Below are 17,139 nucleotides of genomic sequence, written 5' to 3' on the forward strand. Positions count from 1 at the left end.
GTGTGTCCCGTCCCCATCATGAGATCCATGGAGGCAGAACGGGGGAGCTCACAGATTGAGGGAGGCATAGCCTGACTGTGTGGTACTCAATAGCAAAGGATCAGTGAAGCTTTGTTTGAATTGAAAAACATTATAGGCACACATGCATTTGTGGAGTGGGGGGAGAGGAAGCCTGGGGGGCGGAGTCAGAGGGAGGGGGAGAAAGAGAAACTAAAAGAATACACATCAGGGGGAGATCAATACTCTTTTACTTTTTTCTTTCTACTCTGATCATATATCATTCTTGTAATTTAAGCAGTAATTAGATAGGTAGGTGGGTGGATGGATGAATGGACGGACTGACGGGTCAGAGGTTTTCAGCCTGGTTTTTGCCGGAAGAAAAGGGGGCAAGAGCGCCACCGTGCGGCGATCTGGTGAATTGCTTCCTCCGGAAGCGCAGGGGCGCCCGGGTCGTGGGGTTGTTGGCCCGCAGGGCACTGTCCTGCGCCAGGGGCACGCTGCGTTTGCAAGCGGGACTCCCGCCACCTCAACTGCCTGCAGCTCCTGGCAAGGAGCCTGGGCTGGGAAAGAGCTCCACAATCTCCCCCCGAACGACGGAGTCGCAGCAGGGCAGAGAATGGGAGCTCTTCTGGCAGAGGAGGATGGCCCAGGGGCGCAGCGGCCCGCTGGGCGCCCCCAACCCCAGGGTAAGGACCACCCAGTCCATCTTCAAGTTGCATTCTGTGGCCATTCTAAGCCAAGGCCAGAAAGGTGCCCAGGGTCACAGCCAATGCTAGCTGGTGCTGGGACCGCAGCCTGGACCCTGCTGCCGCCTGCCCAGCACAGCACGTTCACCCCCTCCTCTCCCGCGCCGCTTGCTGAGCCCGCCTGCACTTGCCTGGGGTATCTCCACGGGGGGTAGGGGCTCTGCACACTGCCGGGCTCTAGCTGCGGCTCTCGCTTATTCGGCCGCATCACCGAGGTCAGTGTATGCCACGAGAGGACTCGTAGCATTCCTACCCATAGGTAGTTGCTGATCCCATCGAGAAGCAGCTGAGTGCCCGCTGACAAAGAAAACAAGGGCTGTATGGGTGGCCCCAGGGATTGCGGGCATCTAGGAAGGCTTCCTGAAGGAGGTGCGAGCAGAACTGGGCCGCAAAGGAGGAAACTGAAGAGAAGAACGTTCTGGACATGGGGAACAGGAAGGGCAAAGGCAGGGGCTGGGATTTGGTCTCCAGCGGGAAAGAACGCGGCATGTTCAGGCGACAATAAGAAGACACTTGGAAAGTGGAAGCCGTGGCCCAAACACCTTCGTGGCCTTACTCTGTGTAGTGACAACTGCTCTTTCCTGCCCAAACTCAACCCTGCCCCCTCGAGGTTTGGGCAGTCCTGGCCGATGAGACACCCATATCCCTCCCACCGGCCACAGTGATTGGTGCAGGGATGATGCCTTGTGACTGGGCTGGGCCAATCAGAGTCATTCTGGGGCCTCCTGTTCGAACTACCGAGGAAGGGGCTTGCTTTCCACCGGTGTTTCTAAGATGATAGACTATGGCTGACAGTGTTGGTGATCTCAGCCCCAGAGAAGAAAGGAATGCTGAGAGATGGAGAGAGAGAGATGCATGCATGGATTCATTCGTTCGTTCATCCATTCACTCTGTAAAAACATCACGAGTGTCTACCGTACACTGTTGTCAGCCTTGGAGACTCGGCTGGGAGCCAGGCAAACGCCACCCCTGCTCTTGTACTGCTTACAGTCCGTGTGGGCAGTCAGGCCAAACAAGAGATCAATAAAAAGGTAATAAATCAACAGGACATTTTCAGATAATTATAATTGGCAAGAAGAGCAAAGGGTAGGATGATGGGGCCGAAAGTGGCTGGGGTGGGAGGGTCCTGCTTTAGTTAATGGCCAAGGAAGTCTCTCTGCCGAGGTGACATTGCAGCTGAGACCTGAATGAGTCAGCCATGGGGAGATCTGGAAGTTAGGCCATCCAGGCAGAGGGGACAACAAATGCAAATGTCCTGAGGCAGGAACAAATGAGATCAGAGAACATCATCTGAGCATCTGGATCCAACCATGCCTGAAGCTGAAACTTTTCAGTGACATGAACTAATTGTTTTGTTGTTGTTATTAAACTGGTATAAATTGGGTTTCTGCACCTTACATCAGAGAAAATGCTGTCATTTGAAAGAGATCTGACACTGAAAAACTCTGAGCTCTGAAGTTGAATTTTGTGTCCTGTTAGGTAAAGGGAAATCATTGAAGGTTTTAAAATCAGGGAGGAATTCCTGATTGTGCTCCTTCTTTCCTCTCTAGGTTCATCTCTCCCTCCCCTTCTTCTACCCTCCACCATCCACCCGTACTGAACTTGACTGTTGTCAATTCCCCGAAGGTCCTGCCTCCAGCTCTTTGCACATGCTGTTCTTTTTAGACATTCTTCCCTACTTTCCTCCTCCCAACTAAGTCAGCCTGGCATCAGCCTAGATGTCACTTCCATTAGCTTCATTAACTCTCATTACTTTCCAAGTCTGCATTCATTTCATTGTGCTCCTTTGCAGGGGCACCTGGGTGGCTCAGTCGTTAAGCATCTGCCTTCGGCTCAGGTCATGATCCCAGGGTCCTGGGATAGAGCCCCGCATTGGGCTCCCTGCTCTTCGGGAAGCCTGCTTCTCCCTCTCCCACTCCCCCTGCTTGTGTTCCTTCTCTCGCTGTCTCTCTCTCTCTCTCTGTCAAATAAATAAACAAATCTTTAAAAAAAACTGTGCTCCTTTGCATACCATGATTACATCACAGCACTTACCAGCCCAGTTTGTAAATTTCAGGGTACTCTGTCCCACCTGCTAGACCAGGAAGGCGCTCACGATGGCTCCCATCTGGTTCTTGTTGGAAACCTCGGCATCTGGTACGTAGCAGGTACTCAATAAACGTATTAGCTGAGTTATAGACTGAAGGCTTTTATCCCCCAAAATTCATGTTGAAGCCCTAACCCCCAGTGTGATGGTATTTGGAGGTGAGGCCTTTGCTAGGTAATTAGGTTAGGTGAGGTGTTGAGGATGGGGCCCCCATGATGGAATTAGTGTCCTTATAAGAAAAGGAAAAGAAGCCAGAGCTTAAGCTCTCTCTCACTCACTCTCTCTCTCTTTTTCTCTCCCTCCATCCCTCACTCTGTCCCTCCCTCCCTCTGCCTCTCTCCCAAGTGAGGACTCAGCAAGGAGGTGGCCTGCTGCAAATCAAGAAGCTTGTCCTCACCAGAAACAGAATCTGCCAGCACCTTGATCTTGGACTTCCTGGTCTCTGCAAGAAATAAATGTTGTTTAAGTCACCTGGTCTGTGGTATTTGGTTATGGCAGCCCGAGATGACTAAGACAGGGAGGAAGGCAGGAGGCAGAGGGAAGAAGGAGGAATCTGGAGCAGGACAGGTTCCAGTAGTAACTTGAATAAATGAATGAATGAATTGGCACAAGGATGCTGCAGTCATTTAGCACTTGGGAGAGGCTAAATGAAGACACTTCTTCTCCAGGGCTGCCTACTAAAGGGAGTAGTGATGGGGCTCCTGGGTGGCTCAGTCATTAAGTGTCTGCCTTCGGCTCAGGTCATGATCCCAGGGTCCTGGGATCGAGCCCCGCATCGGGCTCCCTGCTCTTCCGGAGGCCTGCTTCTCCCTCTCCCACTCCCCCTGCTTGTGTTCCCTCTCTCGCTGTGTCTCTGTCAAATAAATAAATAAAATCTTTAAAAAATATGGAGTAGTGTTGGAGGGGACCCCGAGACTGGGAGGTTTCAGGCCACAAAGGCCTACCTGATGCTGCATGGTGGCTCCAGGCTGTAAGGTGTGTCCAGGTGACTGGACTGCCCTCCCACAGAGGGGTCCGGGTGGCTCCAGAGAAGGCCTGCTTTCACTTCCAGGCTGGGGTCCTGGTCTAGCAAGGGAGTCCCTGCATCGGTTACTAAAGGAGGAGGATAAAGACCCCAAGTGGGATCAGAACCCCAGAGCAGCATGTACCCAATTCGGCAGCTTTACCCCAAACCATGATATGCCCCAAATGAAGAAAGTGGCTGGTAAGATAAGCCATGAAAAGCTGCAAAACCATTAAATATGTTCATAAAACCCGCAAGAGAATTTGGGAGGCACTTAAATAAAACAACAGCCAGTGGAAGAAGAAAGATCTGATAAGCAAAACATGGATGTGCCTACATAATGGAGGGAAAATGGAAAGAAATGGGAATTTTTTCCAAATGTCCTTGGATTCTAAGTTTTCTGCATAATGACAAACAGTTCCAGTTGACTGTTGGCCATGTGGAACATCCAAAGAATAGTCCAGATGTTCCCACACTCTCTCTCCACCAAGGAGAGTCCAAGGGCTGAGGGTGATGGTTGGGACCCCGCCCCCGCAGCATCGTGCAGGCCCATCTGACCTCCAGGCTGGGGGCCTAGCGGCAGAGGAGCCTCGTCCGAAACCCCCTTTCTCCTCATGTCGGGGCCCCGGACCTGCAGTTTAAGTTGGGGCTTCCTGTCGCCAAACTTGTTTTCTTTATGAGGGAAACATAATCTCTCCAGCGCTGGGCTGGAGGAGCATGCAAATCAGCCTAACAGTACTCTGTCTTATGCAAATCCTCCTGAAATAAATCAGGCTTGCGGGGCAAAGGAGGAAAAAGGTGGGGGATCGGGGGATGGGGCTCCGTGCCAGGCGGGATGTGATGTCCGAGCCTGGCTGTGCCGGTGACCCACCATGGGCCTCCCCCGTCTCCTCCGCGGCCGCTAGATGGCGGCACATGCAGGGTCTGGGACCGATCCGGAGTGCACCTGCCGCGGGGCTGAGCGGGCTGAGCGGCTCACTGACGCCGGGAAGCACCTGGGCGTCTCCTTCACCTTTTCTGGGGTCAAGGCTGGGGAAGCGTGAATTCGGCTTTTCTGCAAGGACAAGAGGGACCTCTCTAAGAACGGTCTGCCGCGGCTTTGGAGCAGAGTGCTCCTGGCTCGGGATGGAGGGGGAGAGACAGAGACAGAGGAAGGAAGGAAAGACGAAACAGTTTATGCAAAATCAAGTAGATAAGTGTTTTAAGTTTAAAAACGGAATGATTTAGCCATCCTTTCCTCTTCCAGGAGGCGTTAGTTAGAATGTCCCGGGGCAGAGCGCGGCTCCCCGGGTGGAGGGCTGGCAAGAGCCCGAAGTCGGGGAAGCTTTGATAAGCAAATGCAGCCCCGCGCTCGGGCGCTCTCTATTGGCTGTTCCTTCACCGCCAGATTTTGACACAAATAATCAGATTGAAAATCAAGGAGGGGAACAGAAGAGGAAAAAAAAAAAAAAAAAACCAGAGAGAGTGAGAGGGAGAGAGAGAGAGAAAAAAAAAAAAAAAGAAGAAGTATCTATTTGAGCAGAGAGTCCGAGGTTGACAGAGTGGAGCCGATCCCCAGAGGCTGGGAGGTTCCCACCAAGACCAAGACCGCATCCAGGACCAGACGGCAGAGCTAGGGACAGGTGAGTGCTGTCATCCCGGCCTCTTCTTTTTAAATTTGCATATCTGACTTAGATTGTTTCCAGGCAGGTCACCGGGGCCCTTTGGCAGTTACAGGAAGAATTAGGTGGACTGGGATATCTCTTCCACAGGATGCAGCTTTCAGCCCTTGAACCCAGCGGAGAGGAGGTGGTGGGAGGCAGAGCCCTATAGGAGTTCCGCCCTCTGCCAGCTGTGCATAAACGGCCTTTCCAAAACCCGGTTGGGTCTGACAGGGATCACCTGTCTGTGCGAGGTCATACCCGCAACCCCAGCTCTCCCAGGGACCTGGGCAGAGTGTGGGGCAACACTCATTCAGGTACTTGGCTTAGTGTGGCCCTGTCCCCCCATCACCCTGAGCTTCCCTTGTCTATAAAATTAGAGTGAAATTGAGAGAACTCCGAGGGAAGTTCTACCCCCAGCATCCCACACTCCCCGGTGCCCTTCACCCAAGTTCCTGGGGCACTTTGAGAGTGAGTGCCCTCCCATCCAGAGCCCCGTGAGGGGAGAAGGGAAAATGCCTTTGTCTACCACCCCCAGCCCCCGGCCTCCAGGAACAAGAGGGCTGCAGAAGGGCAGGTGGTTTCTCAGTCTTTTCTACCAATTTGGGGAAAAAAGACCGAGTTTAAAGTCTGGGCATCTGGTGCCTGCTCTAAAGTAAGGCTTGTTAAGAGGGGGTGTCTATAGAATAGCTGTGGATATGTGCTTGTATACATTTTTCTGTGGGGAAGGTCTGCAGCTTTCGTGAGTTTCCTGGAGGGGGCAAATTAATTTGCAGGCTCTGAACATGGATCTGATAGCAGCTAGCTAAGCTGTACCTGCCCATGGAGGCTCACACCTCCTGAAGAGTTCTCAGTAGGCAATGAATGGTTAGAAGATTTCAGTCTTAGTGAGGTGGCAAGTTTCTTGTCCTCAGAGGTGGTGCACAAGGGACTCTTTTATTTATTTATTTTTTAAGATTTTATTTATTTGGCAGAGAGCGAGACACAGCGAGAGAGGGAACACAAGCGGGGGAGAGGGAGAAGCGAAGCAGGCCTCCCGCTGAGCAGGGAGCCCGATGCGGGGCTCGATCCCAGGACCCTGGGATCATGACCTGAGCCGAAGGCAGATGCTTAACGACCAAGCCACCCAGGCGCCCCACAAGGGACTCTTTTAATAAGGAGATGTGTGAGGTGTCTTCCAAATCAGGATGGGGGGGTCGGAATGCTGGTTTCCCTGCGGAAGGTGCCTGGGGAGCATCAGAAAGTCATATCTGCCTTGGGTTTGATGGATGGAGTTACTCAAAACCAGTGCAGAACATTTTCTCCAGGCTTTCAGGAGGGCAGGTGAGGTTGGGGTCCTCTTGGAGAGCATAAGGACTCTCGAAGATTCTGGGACCCGATCGCCCCTGGGAAAATAGCCTGACCACATATGATTTCATCCCTTTTCAGAAACAACAAAAAACCTTACCCCCTCCTTAAACTAGAGGGAGGTTTTTGTTGTTGTTGTTCATTTGTTTTCAGGAATTCAAACCAATGGGAACTGCTCCAATTCAAAAATGTCCAGGAAATGTTTTGTTCACTCATTTTTGTTTTTATTGTAGTAAAATACACATGACTGGAAAGTGACCATTTTAATCATTTTTAAGTGTACAGTTCTGTACCATTAAACGCATTCACAATGTTGGGCAACCGTCACCACCATCCATCTCCAGAACTTTCTTCATCTTCTCAAACTGAAACTCTGTCCCCATTAAACACAAACTCCCCTCCCTTTCCCGTCCCCCGGCCCTTGGCTCTCACTACTGTCCTTTCTGTCTCTGTGAATCCGACTTCTCTAGGGACCTCATATAAGCAGAGAGTCCTACAGCATTCATCTTTTTGTGACTGGCTTATTTCCCTTACATGGGGTCCTCAAGATTCATCCATGTTGTAGCCTGTGTAAGCACATCCTTCCTTTTTCAGGCTGAATAATGTCCCATTGTATGGATACGCCACGTTTTGTTTCTCCATCATCTGCTGATGGACACTCGGGTTGCGTCCATCTTTTGGTTATTGTGAATCATGCTGCTGTGAATTTGGGTGTACAATTATGTCTGAGTCCTTGCTTTTAATTCTTTTGGGTATAAACTCAGAAGTTGATTCACTCACTCGTGACATTGCAGTCTCTGAACTTAGGAGGAGCGTTTGAGAACTGCTTGCAAGTTTCAAATAAAAATAATGACCCCTTGGGGCGCCTGGGTGGCTTAGTTGATTGAGCGTCTGCCTTCGGCTCGGGTCATGATCCCGGTGTCCTGGGATCGAGCCCCGCATCGGGCTCCCCGCTCAGCGGGGATCCTGCTTCTCTGTCTCGCTCTGCCTCTCCCATACGCTTGTTCTCTCTCTCAATAAAATCTTAAAAATAATAATAATAATAATAATAATAATAATAATAATGACCCCTTTCTGCTGGGGCCCCTAACATGAAACAGGCTCATTTCCCTTAACTGCTACGTGGAAAGGTTTTTTGTTGTTGCTGTTGTTTGTTTGTTTGAGTCATGTCTTTAAACATAAAGGAAGTCCAAAGGGTCCTCTGTCACTGACTCTGAGAAATGACAGAGTCTTACCCAACCCTCCCAAAAAGGGAACCCGAGTGATGAGGTTCTTAGTCAAGGCAGGTCAGTCCTTCGCTGAAGGTCAACAAACTGTGCATGGGATTTTAGAGCAAAAGGGAAGTTTAGAAATCTCTTAGTCCAACGGTCCCTTCTGAGAGATAGGAAAACCAAGCCCCAGGTTGGAGGCCGACATGGTCAAGCTCAAGGTCACAAAATCAGACTCAGCCCTACGGGAGGCCCATGGCGCCCCGTTGTGCGGAAGTCACCAGGCTGTGGCTTCGAGTCCACCTGGATGTAGAGGTGCGGGGCCGAGATTCTGACTCGGGGTCAGGGCACCCTCTATCGGGATGGAGGTTTTGGAAGAGATGTTAACAGCAAGTCTCTTTCCGGAGGCCGATACCATCAAGGCCTCTGTTTCATGAAGAAATCTTAGGGTTCTTTCACAATCTCTGCTCTGAGCTCTTTCTCAGAACGGTCCGTGTGAATCAGAACGGTGTGGTTGTTAATTAACTACAGTATAGCTGATTGGTTCCTGTTTTTTTTTTTTTTAACTCCGCTAACAGGGGCCAAAAGGAAGTTCTCCTGGTGTGTTTGGCCCCCACGGGGAGCTTGAAGGCTTGAAGCCATGGGGTTGGTTGTGCCACTCTACCAGGCTTGGTGGAGAGAACATTCTAAAGAGGGAGAGGGAGGGAAACTGGGGGCTCTGAAGGGGATCCCGAGAGTGGGCCCTGAGAGTCGCTTTCCTCCAGCCAGGGACCCCGGAAGCTGGGACTATGTTGTCCTGACTCCTAACCACTTGACCTCTCTGGTGTCCTCAGGCTCAGCCCAAGGGAACACCAGAGCTTTCTGAAGGAGGTCTTTCTCTCCGACCTCTGCCCTCAAAACTCTCCAGGAACCCATGTGGAGCTTCTGGGTTCTAGAAAAGACAGAATGCAAAGGAATTTGATTTTTCCATCATCTTGCCCCACCAACCAGCCTTTGTCTTCATGGGTGGCTGGAAAGACCACAGGTGCCAATGGGCAGAGCCCTGGGCCAGGAGTCAAGTCCCAGCAGGACAGGAACACGAGGCCTGGATGAGCCACTTTCCTCTCTCAGCCTCAGTTCACCCTGTGAGCCCGGAAGACAGTCCCCCCGTGGGTGTCAGTTTCATGGCATAACGCACACCAGGGAGCTCTAGACACCTTCCTTAGCATGTCTGCGCACTCGCCTCCGCCCCGAGTGCCCACCCCGTGTCTGACAGTTGAGAGTATGGAGGCCAGGGTGGGGGGCTGCGGCGGGCAGCCTGGGATCTGCCTGGGATCATGAGCCAGTCTCCAAGACTCATTCCTCCTCCGTGAAATGGGGCAGTAGCCCCTCAGCTCCCAGGTCCGAACTCACGGAGCTGAGGCTACGCAGATTCTGGCTGCAAGAAGTATCTGCTGGCATTCTGGCAGTTTCAGGCCGACCTTTGGTTCTCGTTGGCTTACTACTAAAATACTATGTAAAAAATAATAGATCATCTTTTGATAGAGAGACCGTGGCCCTTGGAGGCTCCCCCAGAACAAAAGACGAAACCACGCAGCCCCCGCCTCTCCTGGTGTGTGTGGGGGGGTCTCCTCTGGCTCTGCCCAGGGTCTGGCCTCCCCAGGGGATTCCCGGACCCAAGAGTTAGAAGGGGGAAGGGGGTTGGTGAGAGGAGCCCTGGGGGAGGGGAGGAGGCAGAGGAAGACTGCCCCTGGCAGATAAGGCCACCGCGGGCTTCCCGACAAGCCTGGGGGAGACAGCAGGCCAAGCAAGACTGGGGGGGGGGCAAAATCTGACAGCTGGACTGGACCCCAGAGCCTTCAAGTCCCACCTCTTCATTTCAGATCCCAGAGGGGAAGGGCCTGGAGCATGTTCCTGCTCCTGGTCTCGGGCTCATCCCTGTCCTCAGAGCGCACCTGCTTTGGGCAGGGTACTGGAGATGCGGCCAGGCAGGACAGGACGGGACGTGGGCTGTGCCAGCCTTCCTGAAGCTTCTCCTCCCGCGGGCTGTGATGCCACCCCCGGCCCAGTGCTCCTGCAGCCCCAGCACTACACCGAGCACTTTGCACACTTGCTTGTAGTAGACGTCCTTTCTGCCCAGCAATGGCAGGAAGGTGCCTTGTGACCCCCGTTTAGCAGATCTGGACACTGAGCCCTATGATGGGGAGGGCAGGGCCTAGGATGGCTGGGGTGGAGTGGCCTCACCAGACTCCTGATGCCCTGGGGGCTCTGGTGAAGGGCAGGCAGGCCTGGGCACAGCTGGGGGCCTCTCTCCTGCCTGGCCTGGGGTCATGCCGGGGGAAGGGGTGACTCCCTGGGCCTGGTCCAAAGGCAGGGCTCCAAGCTGCCCTCTCTAATCTCCCTCCCCCCAGCCGCTCCTCGCCTTGGCCTTATCACCCAGCCCTGGCTCTTGCTGGAGCAGCTGTAATCCCTTTCCCGCGCTTGGCCCTATCGTCCCTGCAGCCCTGCGTGGCGGCTGGCCTGGGGAAGGGGGCTCCGGCTCTGAGGCCTGGGAATGGGACCTGCAGAGGAGCCACCAGGAATGCCATTGATGAAGTATTTCCTGAACTCCTGCCTGGGCCTGGCCTGGGGTGGGGAGGAGAGAGGACCACTCAGATGTTCTCTGTCTCCCAGGAGCCCTCAGGGGAGCCTCACGGGCTGAGCACAAGGAGCCTCGAGGGGCAGGAGATGCTCTCCTCATGCGAAGCCAGGGGTGTCAAGGTGTTCAGGCTGGTCTGGCTCTACCACGCCCCCAGCCCCCGCCCAGGACCAAGGGCAGGTCCCTTTCCTGATTTGGTCCTCTGTGTCTTGGTGGAGAGAACATTCTAGAGAGGGAGAGGGTGTCTTCCCCCACCCCTGGACTGGTGGGTTCGGTACCATGCGGCTGAGCTGGGCTGCCCACTGCTTAGATCTTACAGTTGGTGGACATTGGCCTCTTCCTCCATGTGCACAAAATGCCCTCCGGCTTCCCAGTGGGGTGGCATGGGGGAGTCCTCTTGGGCCTTGAGCCCCACACGCAACTCCAATCCCCCCCCACCCCCACTCAGAGAGAGAGAAGGCTCCTCCCTCTCTGGGCACCGGACTCTGGGCTGAGGCCACAGACGAGGGGCAGCCCTGCTCTGGGTGCCTCAGTGCCACGGTAACGTGGCTTTCAATCGAGGTGCCCCCTTTGTTGCAACCCGCCTCCCCTGCCCCCCTGCCCCCCTGCCCCCCCCCCCGCTATGATAAGCACTAAGCACATAAGATGCTCTCGCTGGCACTACCTGCCTGGACGCTGCACCTTACAGAAAAGGGAGTAGGCCCAGAGAGGTTAAGCGTCTGCCCCAAAGTGCACAGCGGGTGAGCTGGAATTCTAACCCGTGAGCATCTGACTCCAAAACCTGAGCTCAGACCACCCCTTCCGTGGCCTCTGGATGCAGATCCCACAGGGGCATGAATGCAGCTTTCTGGATGCCGGGGCCACAGTGTCATATTTGAAGACACCCCTGTCCTTCCTTCTCTGCTCCTAGTGTGATTCAGGGCATGTGGGCAGGAGCAGACTGACCCTGGGGGTTTTCTAGAAGGTGGGTGTATTAGTTTCCTAGCAAGGGAGTAGTGGGGGGAGGTTAGGATTTGTAGCCACTGTAGCCAACCACCAGAAACCAGGTGGCTTAAAACAACACGAAATTGATTCGTTCAAGGTTCTGGAGTCTAGAGATCCCAAATCAAGGTGTCTGCAAGGTCAGTTCCTTCTGGAGGCTCTGAGGGAGTTTGTCGTGTGCCTCTCTCCTGGCTTCTGGTGGAGAAAGCGCTCCTCAGTGCTCTTCGGCTTGTAGGCGTGTCCCTCCCATCTCTGCTCCCGCCTCCAGACAGTGTTCTCCCTGTGTGTCTGTGTCTGTGTGCCCAAAGTTCCCTCTTCTTATAAGAACCCTGGACATATTGGGCTTAGGGTCCACCCTAACTCAGTATGACCTCATCTTAGGTTGGTAAAATCTGCAAACACCCTATTTCCACAGAAGATCACATTCATAGGTAGACATGAACTTCTGGGGGACACCATTCGACTCAGGACAGTGGATTCTGATATCAGGAGGAGGCTCTAAAATACAGAGACTGCTGTCCTCTTGCCCTTCCTAACTGTTCTCTCCCTCTCCCCTTGCAGGTGTGGGGCTCACATTTACCATGCCACGCTCCTTCCTGGTGAAGAGCAAGAAGGCTCATACCTACCACCAGCCCCGCATCCAGGAAGATGACCCGATCTGGCCTCCTGCCCTTAGCCCCAGTGAGTCAGAGATCCCCCTGCGCCACCCACCCAGGGCTCCCTGTCCCCCCCGTTGGGGATGCAGCGCATCCCTTCTGCAAGCAGAAGCTCAGTAAATGTTGGTTGAATGAATGAATGAATGCACCCATCTCTTCTGATCCATTGGGATGGTGGGAGCATCAGGATTGGACCTGGTCCTTAGCAGCCGACATGTGGGTCCTAACCAGACTCAGAAAAGATCTAGGGCTGAGGTCGGGTACTCAGAAAACTAACACTGGTCCAGGAGTTCTCCTCAGGGGGGGGGGGGGTTCCTTTCAGCCTCCATCCTGCTCCCACCATCCTGGGCAGGGCCCATGCATGCAAGTGGCTGGGGATGGCAGCAAGTGCATCTCTGGGTCCCCATCCTCCTAGGAGCTGTAGCTGGTGTCTCTGATGGTCTTGTTTCCCCACAGGGGCCAGGGACCAGGTCCTGAGCAATGATCCTGTCCTCAACACCCTGTTCCCAAACCAGTGCCTGACCTGGACTGACCTCAAACGGGAGCCAGAGCTGGAGCTGGACCAGAGCCTGAGCAGGACGGCCTTGGTGCCAGGTACCCAGGCTGGGACCACCGGCCATTCCCCGTCAGCCAGTGCAAGTGGAATGGAGGGAGGATGGGCTCATGGAAGCAGGGATCCTTGGAGTTGTGGAGTCAGGAACGATCAACAAGGCCATCTGGATACAATCTGGGCTCTCCAGCTTCTGCCTGGACCCCTCTAGGACGGGGAGCTCACTCCCAGATGAGAGCTTCTGTGTGGCAGGTCAGAAGAAGCGGTGGGCAGGCCGATGCAGTGGGTGAGGTGGGCACTCTGCAGGTGCTGGGGACCTGAAAAGCTGAGAAGTCACAGTGAAGACCCAGACCCTCTCCCACAGTAATATTTTGGGCTATACACCACAATCCTCAGCATGAGGTCATTAGGTGGAGAGTGGTGGGGAGCAGTGCCCTAGTTATCAATGAATCACCACGATATATGTGTCGCACTCTCCACAGAGGGCCCTGCTGTAATGCCCCGATCCCAGGACAGGGACTCCGACTCACCCCCGTTCTACAAGCCCAGCTTCTCCTGGGATGCCCTGGCCTCGTCCTATGGCCACAGCTACCGGCAGGCCCCCTCCACCATGCAGTCCGCCTTCCTTGAGCGCTCCGTCAGCCTGTACGGCAGCCCTCTTGTGCCCAGCACTGAGCCGCCCCTGGACTTCAGCCTCCGCTGCTCCCCGGGCATGGACACGTACCACTGCCTCAAGTGCAACAAGGTGGGCAACTTGGGTGTGGGTGGGCTCACGGGCCCTGCTCCGCGTCCCCTCTCCAGTTCCCCGGCAGCTGGGTGCTCCCTGTGCTGTGAATCTTGAGTCCTTTGGTGCAGTCGAGGGTTCAGTATGCTTGTCCTCACCATGAGGACGAGGACCATGAGCCCTGGCTGTGTGCTAGCCCTGTGCGAAGCACTTGACATGCTTGAGCCCTGGGAAGCAGACAAAAAGCTCAGTGAGGTTGAGTCACCCGCCCAAGAGCACACAGCAAGTAGACATCAGTACCAGCATTCAAACGTGGCTCTGGCAAACTCCTGGCTCTTAACCACTAGGCTGTTCAGCCTCTAGCTAGGGCCAGGAGGGGCCTTTTACATGCTCCCGCAGCCCCCATTTTCTAGACAGGAAGCCAAGCCACAGAGAGGGAAAGGGACCTTCCCAGGACACACAGCACTCCAGTGCTTCTCCTGCTTTATGGCCGTCTGTGCCTGGGCATGGAGGGGGGTGGGGCTGGCTTTGGGACCCCAGGCCCATCTCCTTCTCCGCAGCCCCCAGTGGCCTCACGCTCTGCCCCCTGCCCCCAGGTGTTCTCCACCCCACACGGGCTCGAAGTGCATGTCCGCCGCTCCCACAGCGGGACCCGGCCCTTTGCCTGTGACGTCTGTGGCAAAACCTTCGGCCACGCCGTGAGCCTGGAGCAGCACACACACGTCCACTCCCAGGTGGGCAGCTGGCCAAGCCCAGGACCCCCCCCCCCCGCTTCCCACTCCTGCTCTGTGCCTCCTGCAGGAATCCTAGGGCTATGGCTGGGTCTCTCACCCTGCTTCTGAAGGTGACACAGATCGAGGGTCCTTTCCCCCTCATCGGGGTCCCCAAAACCCTCTTTTTAAAATATATGTATATATTATATATATTTAATATATAGTTTAATTCGTTCTTGATAATGAATATTGTGCTTTAGTGCTAGCCTCGTTATAGTTTTCCCAACACCCTCCCCGATGGGCCAAATCAGCTTCATGTGCTGTTGGGAGAGGCTCCTGGCCCAGTGGGATTTCGGGGGCAGAGAGATGTCTCTGAGGCTCAGAAATGATCCTGCCGTCTGTGTGGTCAGGAGAGGTGTCCTCAGCTTTGAGGCTCCCGACTTTTAGAATCTTGTCCCGCTTAGCCCTTCTTGAATATTCCATTCCAGGGAAAGGACCGGAAATGACCCGAGTTGCTAACACGGGAGTCAATAAAAGCTCAGGCGGGAGAGGCAGGATATGGTCATGAGAGCTTCCAATTGTGAACGCACACCACGTGCTAGTAGTTGCCGGTTCAGCTGTCTACACTTTGAGCTTATTACTGCTATTCTCATGTACAGATGAGGAAACTGAGTCTCTAGAGGTTAAATGACTTGTCTAAGGTCATGTGGCTTCTAAGGGGCAGAAGCCAGAGTCGTGCCCCAATAATACAGACTCTTAACCAAAGCACTGCGAAGCCCATGACCATGCCCCAGATCAGTCGATCTATCAGTCAGTCAACAAACGCACGTTGAGGTTTATTTTGCATGGGATACTGTGAAGGTTACAGGGGAAAACGCACAGGAGGCCTCTCAGGCCCCAGGCCTCAGCCCCCCTTGGGATGCAGAAATGGGGGTCTCTGGGTCCTGCTCCTCCAGGACCCGTTCTCGATGCCCCCCCAACGAGTGTCCTGTTCCTCAGGGGATCCCGGCAGGGCCCGGTCCTGCGCCCAGCGTGGCAGTCCCGGGTCTCGAGGCCCCGCCCGCACCTGACCCCCCTGGGCCTCGTTTCGTCCGGCAGGAGCGCAGCTTCGAGTGCCGGATGTGCGGCAAAGCCTTCAAGCGCTCGTCCACCCTGTCCACGCACCTGCTCATCCACTCGGACACGAGGCCCTACCCCTGCCAGTTCTGCGGCAAGCGTTTCCACCAGAAGTCGGACATGAAGAAGCACACCTACATCCACACAGGTGAGGCGCCCGCCCCTCGTCTGGCCCCGGGGTTCCCTGGCCACGCCCGCACGGGCCCAAGCAGAGCCTCTCCCCGCCTCCCTCCCTCCCGGACGGGGGGCGGGGAGGGGGTCAATTACAAAGCGAGAGGCGCTCCCCTCCACGCAGAGGGCTGGACGCACTGCTACCTAAGTACACGTTTAATGCGTAGGAAAAACGCCGGGAAGGGAACGGCCAAAGCGTGATCTCTGGGTCCAAGTGAGACTAGCAGGTGGATTCGCCATTCATTCATTCCTCCAATCATTCACTGCTTGGCTGTTAACTGAGGGCCTGGACCCAGTCCCCGTCCGACCAGGGTGCAACCCCAGGGGGCGTTGTTTTCCCCTCTCCCTTTTGTAGTTCTTTTCTAAAGCGCATGTGGGCTGGCCGCGAGATAACACATAGCAGGGTCTGGCGAACAAATGCAGGGCAGGGGGACAGCGGGCCTGGCGCCGACAGCCCTGACCCGCTCCTTGCTGCCCCGCAGGTGAGAAACCCCACAAGTGCCAGGTGTGCGGGAAGGCCTTCAGCCAGAGCTCCAACCTCATCACGCACAGCCGGAAGCACACCGGCTTCAAGCCCTTCAGCTGCGAGCTGTGCACCAAGGGTTTCCAGCGCAAGGTGGACCTACGGCGGCACCGCGAGAGCCAGCACAATCTCAAGTGAGGCTGGACCTGCCCTGGGCTCCCGGCCAGCCTGCCCTGAGGTCCCGCGACCCAGAGGGAGGCCAGCCTCCCGCGCCCAGATCCCCGGTCTCCTGGAGTCAGGGCTGGGCAGGAATCTGTCAGCTCGTTTTGAGACTCACGGAATTGCTGTGTGACCTCGAGCAGGTTGCTTTCCCTCTCTGGACCAATATTTTCCTGCTGCAAAATATGAGAACTGGGCTGGGTCTTTTCTGAGCTAAGTTGTTTTAGAGGTCTAAGAGCTTGGGCGCCTTGCCTCCCATGGAGCCCTGACAGCCAGCCTAGCCCTCCCCCTCCCCCCAAGAGATGCCAAGAATAGCCCAGAACTGGAATCCACAGAGAAATCCTCCCCCTCTGCCTGCTGCCCACTGTGCTGGGATCTGGTTTTTAGTGGTTCTCTTTCTGGCTGCCACAGATGGCCAGAGCTGCTTCCTGCCCCAGAGGGAGGCCTAATACCCCTCTGCTTTGGTCAGATGTGCTGGCTGCCCCCCACTTCTGACTGGCACTCAGCCGGCCACGGGGCTTCCGGCTCTGCTTTCAGGCCACGGGGCTGGAGAAACAAGCAGTCACTGCTAACAAGAGCCCATTCCTCTCAACTGCTGTAAATAAAAATAAAGACACAGATTTATTTACATTTAACCAGTGTTTATTGAGTGCGTCTTGGGTGCAAGTCAGGCTTTGGGAAGGAATGGTAGGGAGCTTCAAAAGGCAGAGAAAGCCGGAGTGCCAGCCTGGCTCAGTCGGTAGAGCACGCGACTCTTGATCTCAGGGTCGTAAGTTGGAGCCCCACGTTGGGTGTAGAAATTACTAAAAAAAAATTAAAACTTAAAAAAAAAAAAGTCAGAGAAAGCTCTGGAGTGGCTGACAGATGGGTTGGGAGTTGTGGACTCAGACCAAACTGGT

General features: G+C 54.7%; 1 protein-coding gene and 1 long non-coding RNA gene across 5 annotated transcripts; both read left to right on the plus strand.

The window, feature by feature from the left end:
- Positions 1 to 435: 435 nt before the first annotated feature.
- Positions 436 to 3,302, plus strand: LOC115944499 (uncharacterized). Of its 2 annotated transcripts, none has more exons than XR_004079043.2 (3): positions 436 to 686; positions 2,803 to 2,882; positions 3,178 to 3,302. It is a non-coding gene; the product is annotated as an uncharacterized LOC115944499 (long non-coding RNA). The 2 variants fall into 2 exon arrangements; XR_014139882.1 differs by lacking the exon at positions 436 to 686 and adding an exon at positions 700 to 1,777.
- Positions 3,303 to 4,829: 1,527 nt separating this feature from the next.
- Positions 4,830 to 16,868, plus strand: GFI1B (growth factor independent 1B transcriptional repressor). Of its 3 annotated transcripts, none has more exons than XM_081803838.1 (7): positions 4,830 to 5,457; positions 12,190 to 12,309; positions 12,741 to 12,878; positions 13,317 to 13,579; positions 14,155 to 14,292; positions 15,271 to 15,535; positions 16,041 to 16,868. In XM_081803838.1, exons 2-7 carry the CDS (start codon positions 12,210 to 12,212, stop codon positions 16,217 to 16,219), a joined length of 1,083 nt encoding a protein of 360 aa, XP_081659964.1. In that variant the 5' UTR covers positions 4,830 to 5,457; positions 12,190 to 12,209; the 3' UTR covers positions 16,220 to 16,868. The 3 variants fall into 3 exon arrangements, with proteins under 3 accessions (XP_081659964.1, XP_081659965.1, XP_081659966.1); XM_081803839.1 differs by having other exon boundaries at positions 15,370 to 15,535; XM_081803840.1 differs by having other exon boundaries at positions 12,800 to 12,878.
- The last annotated feature ends 271 nt before the right edge of the window (positions 16,869 to 17,139 follow it).

Source organism: Leptonychotes weddellii, chromosome 14, assembly GCF_054177405.1.
Source record: "Leptonychotes weddellii isolate Sample4059 chromosome 14, ASM5417740v2, whole genome shotgun sequence".
Taxonomy (NCBI): domain Eukaryota; kingdom Metazoa; phylum Chordata; class Mammalia; order Carnivora; family Phocidae; genus Leptonychotes; species Leptonychotes weddellii.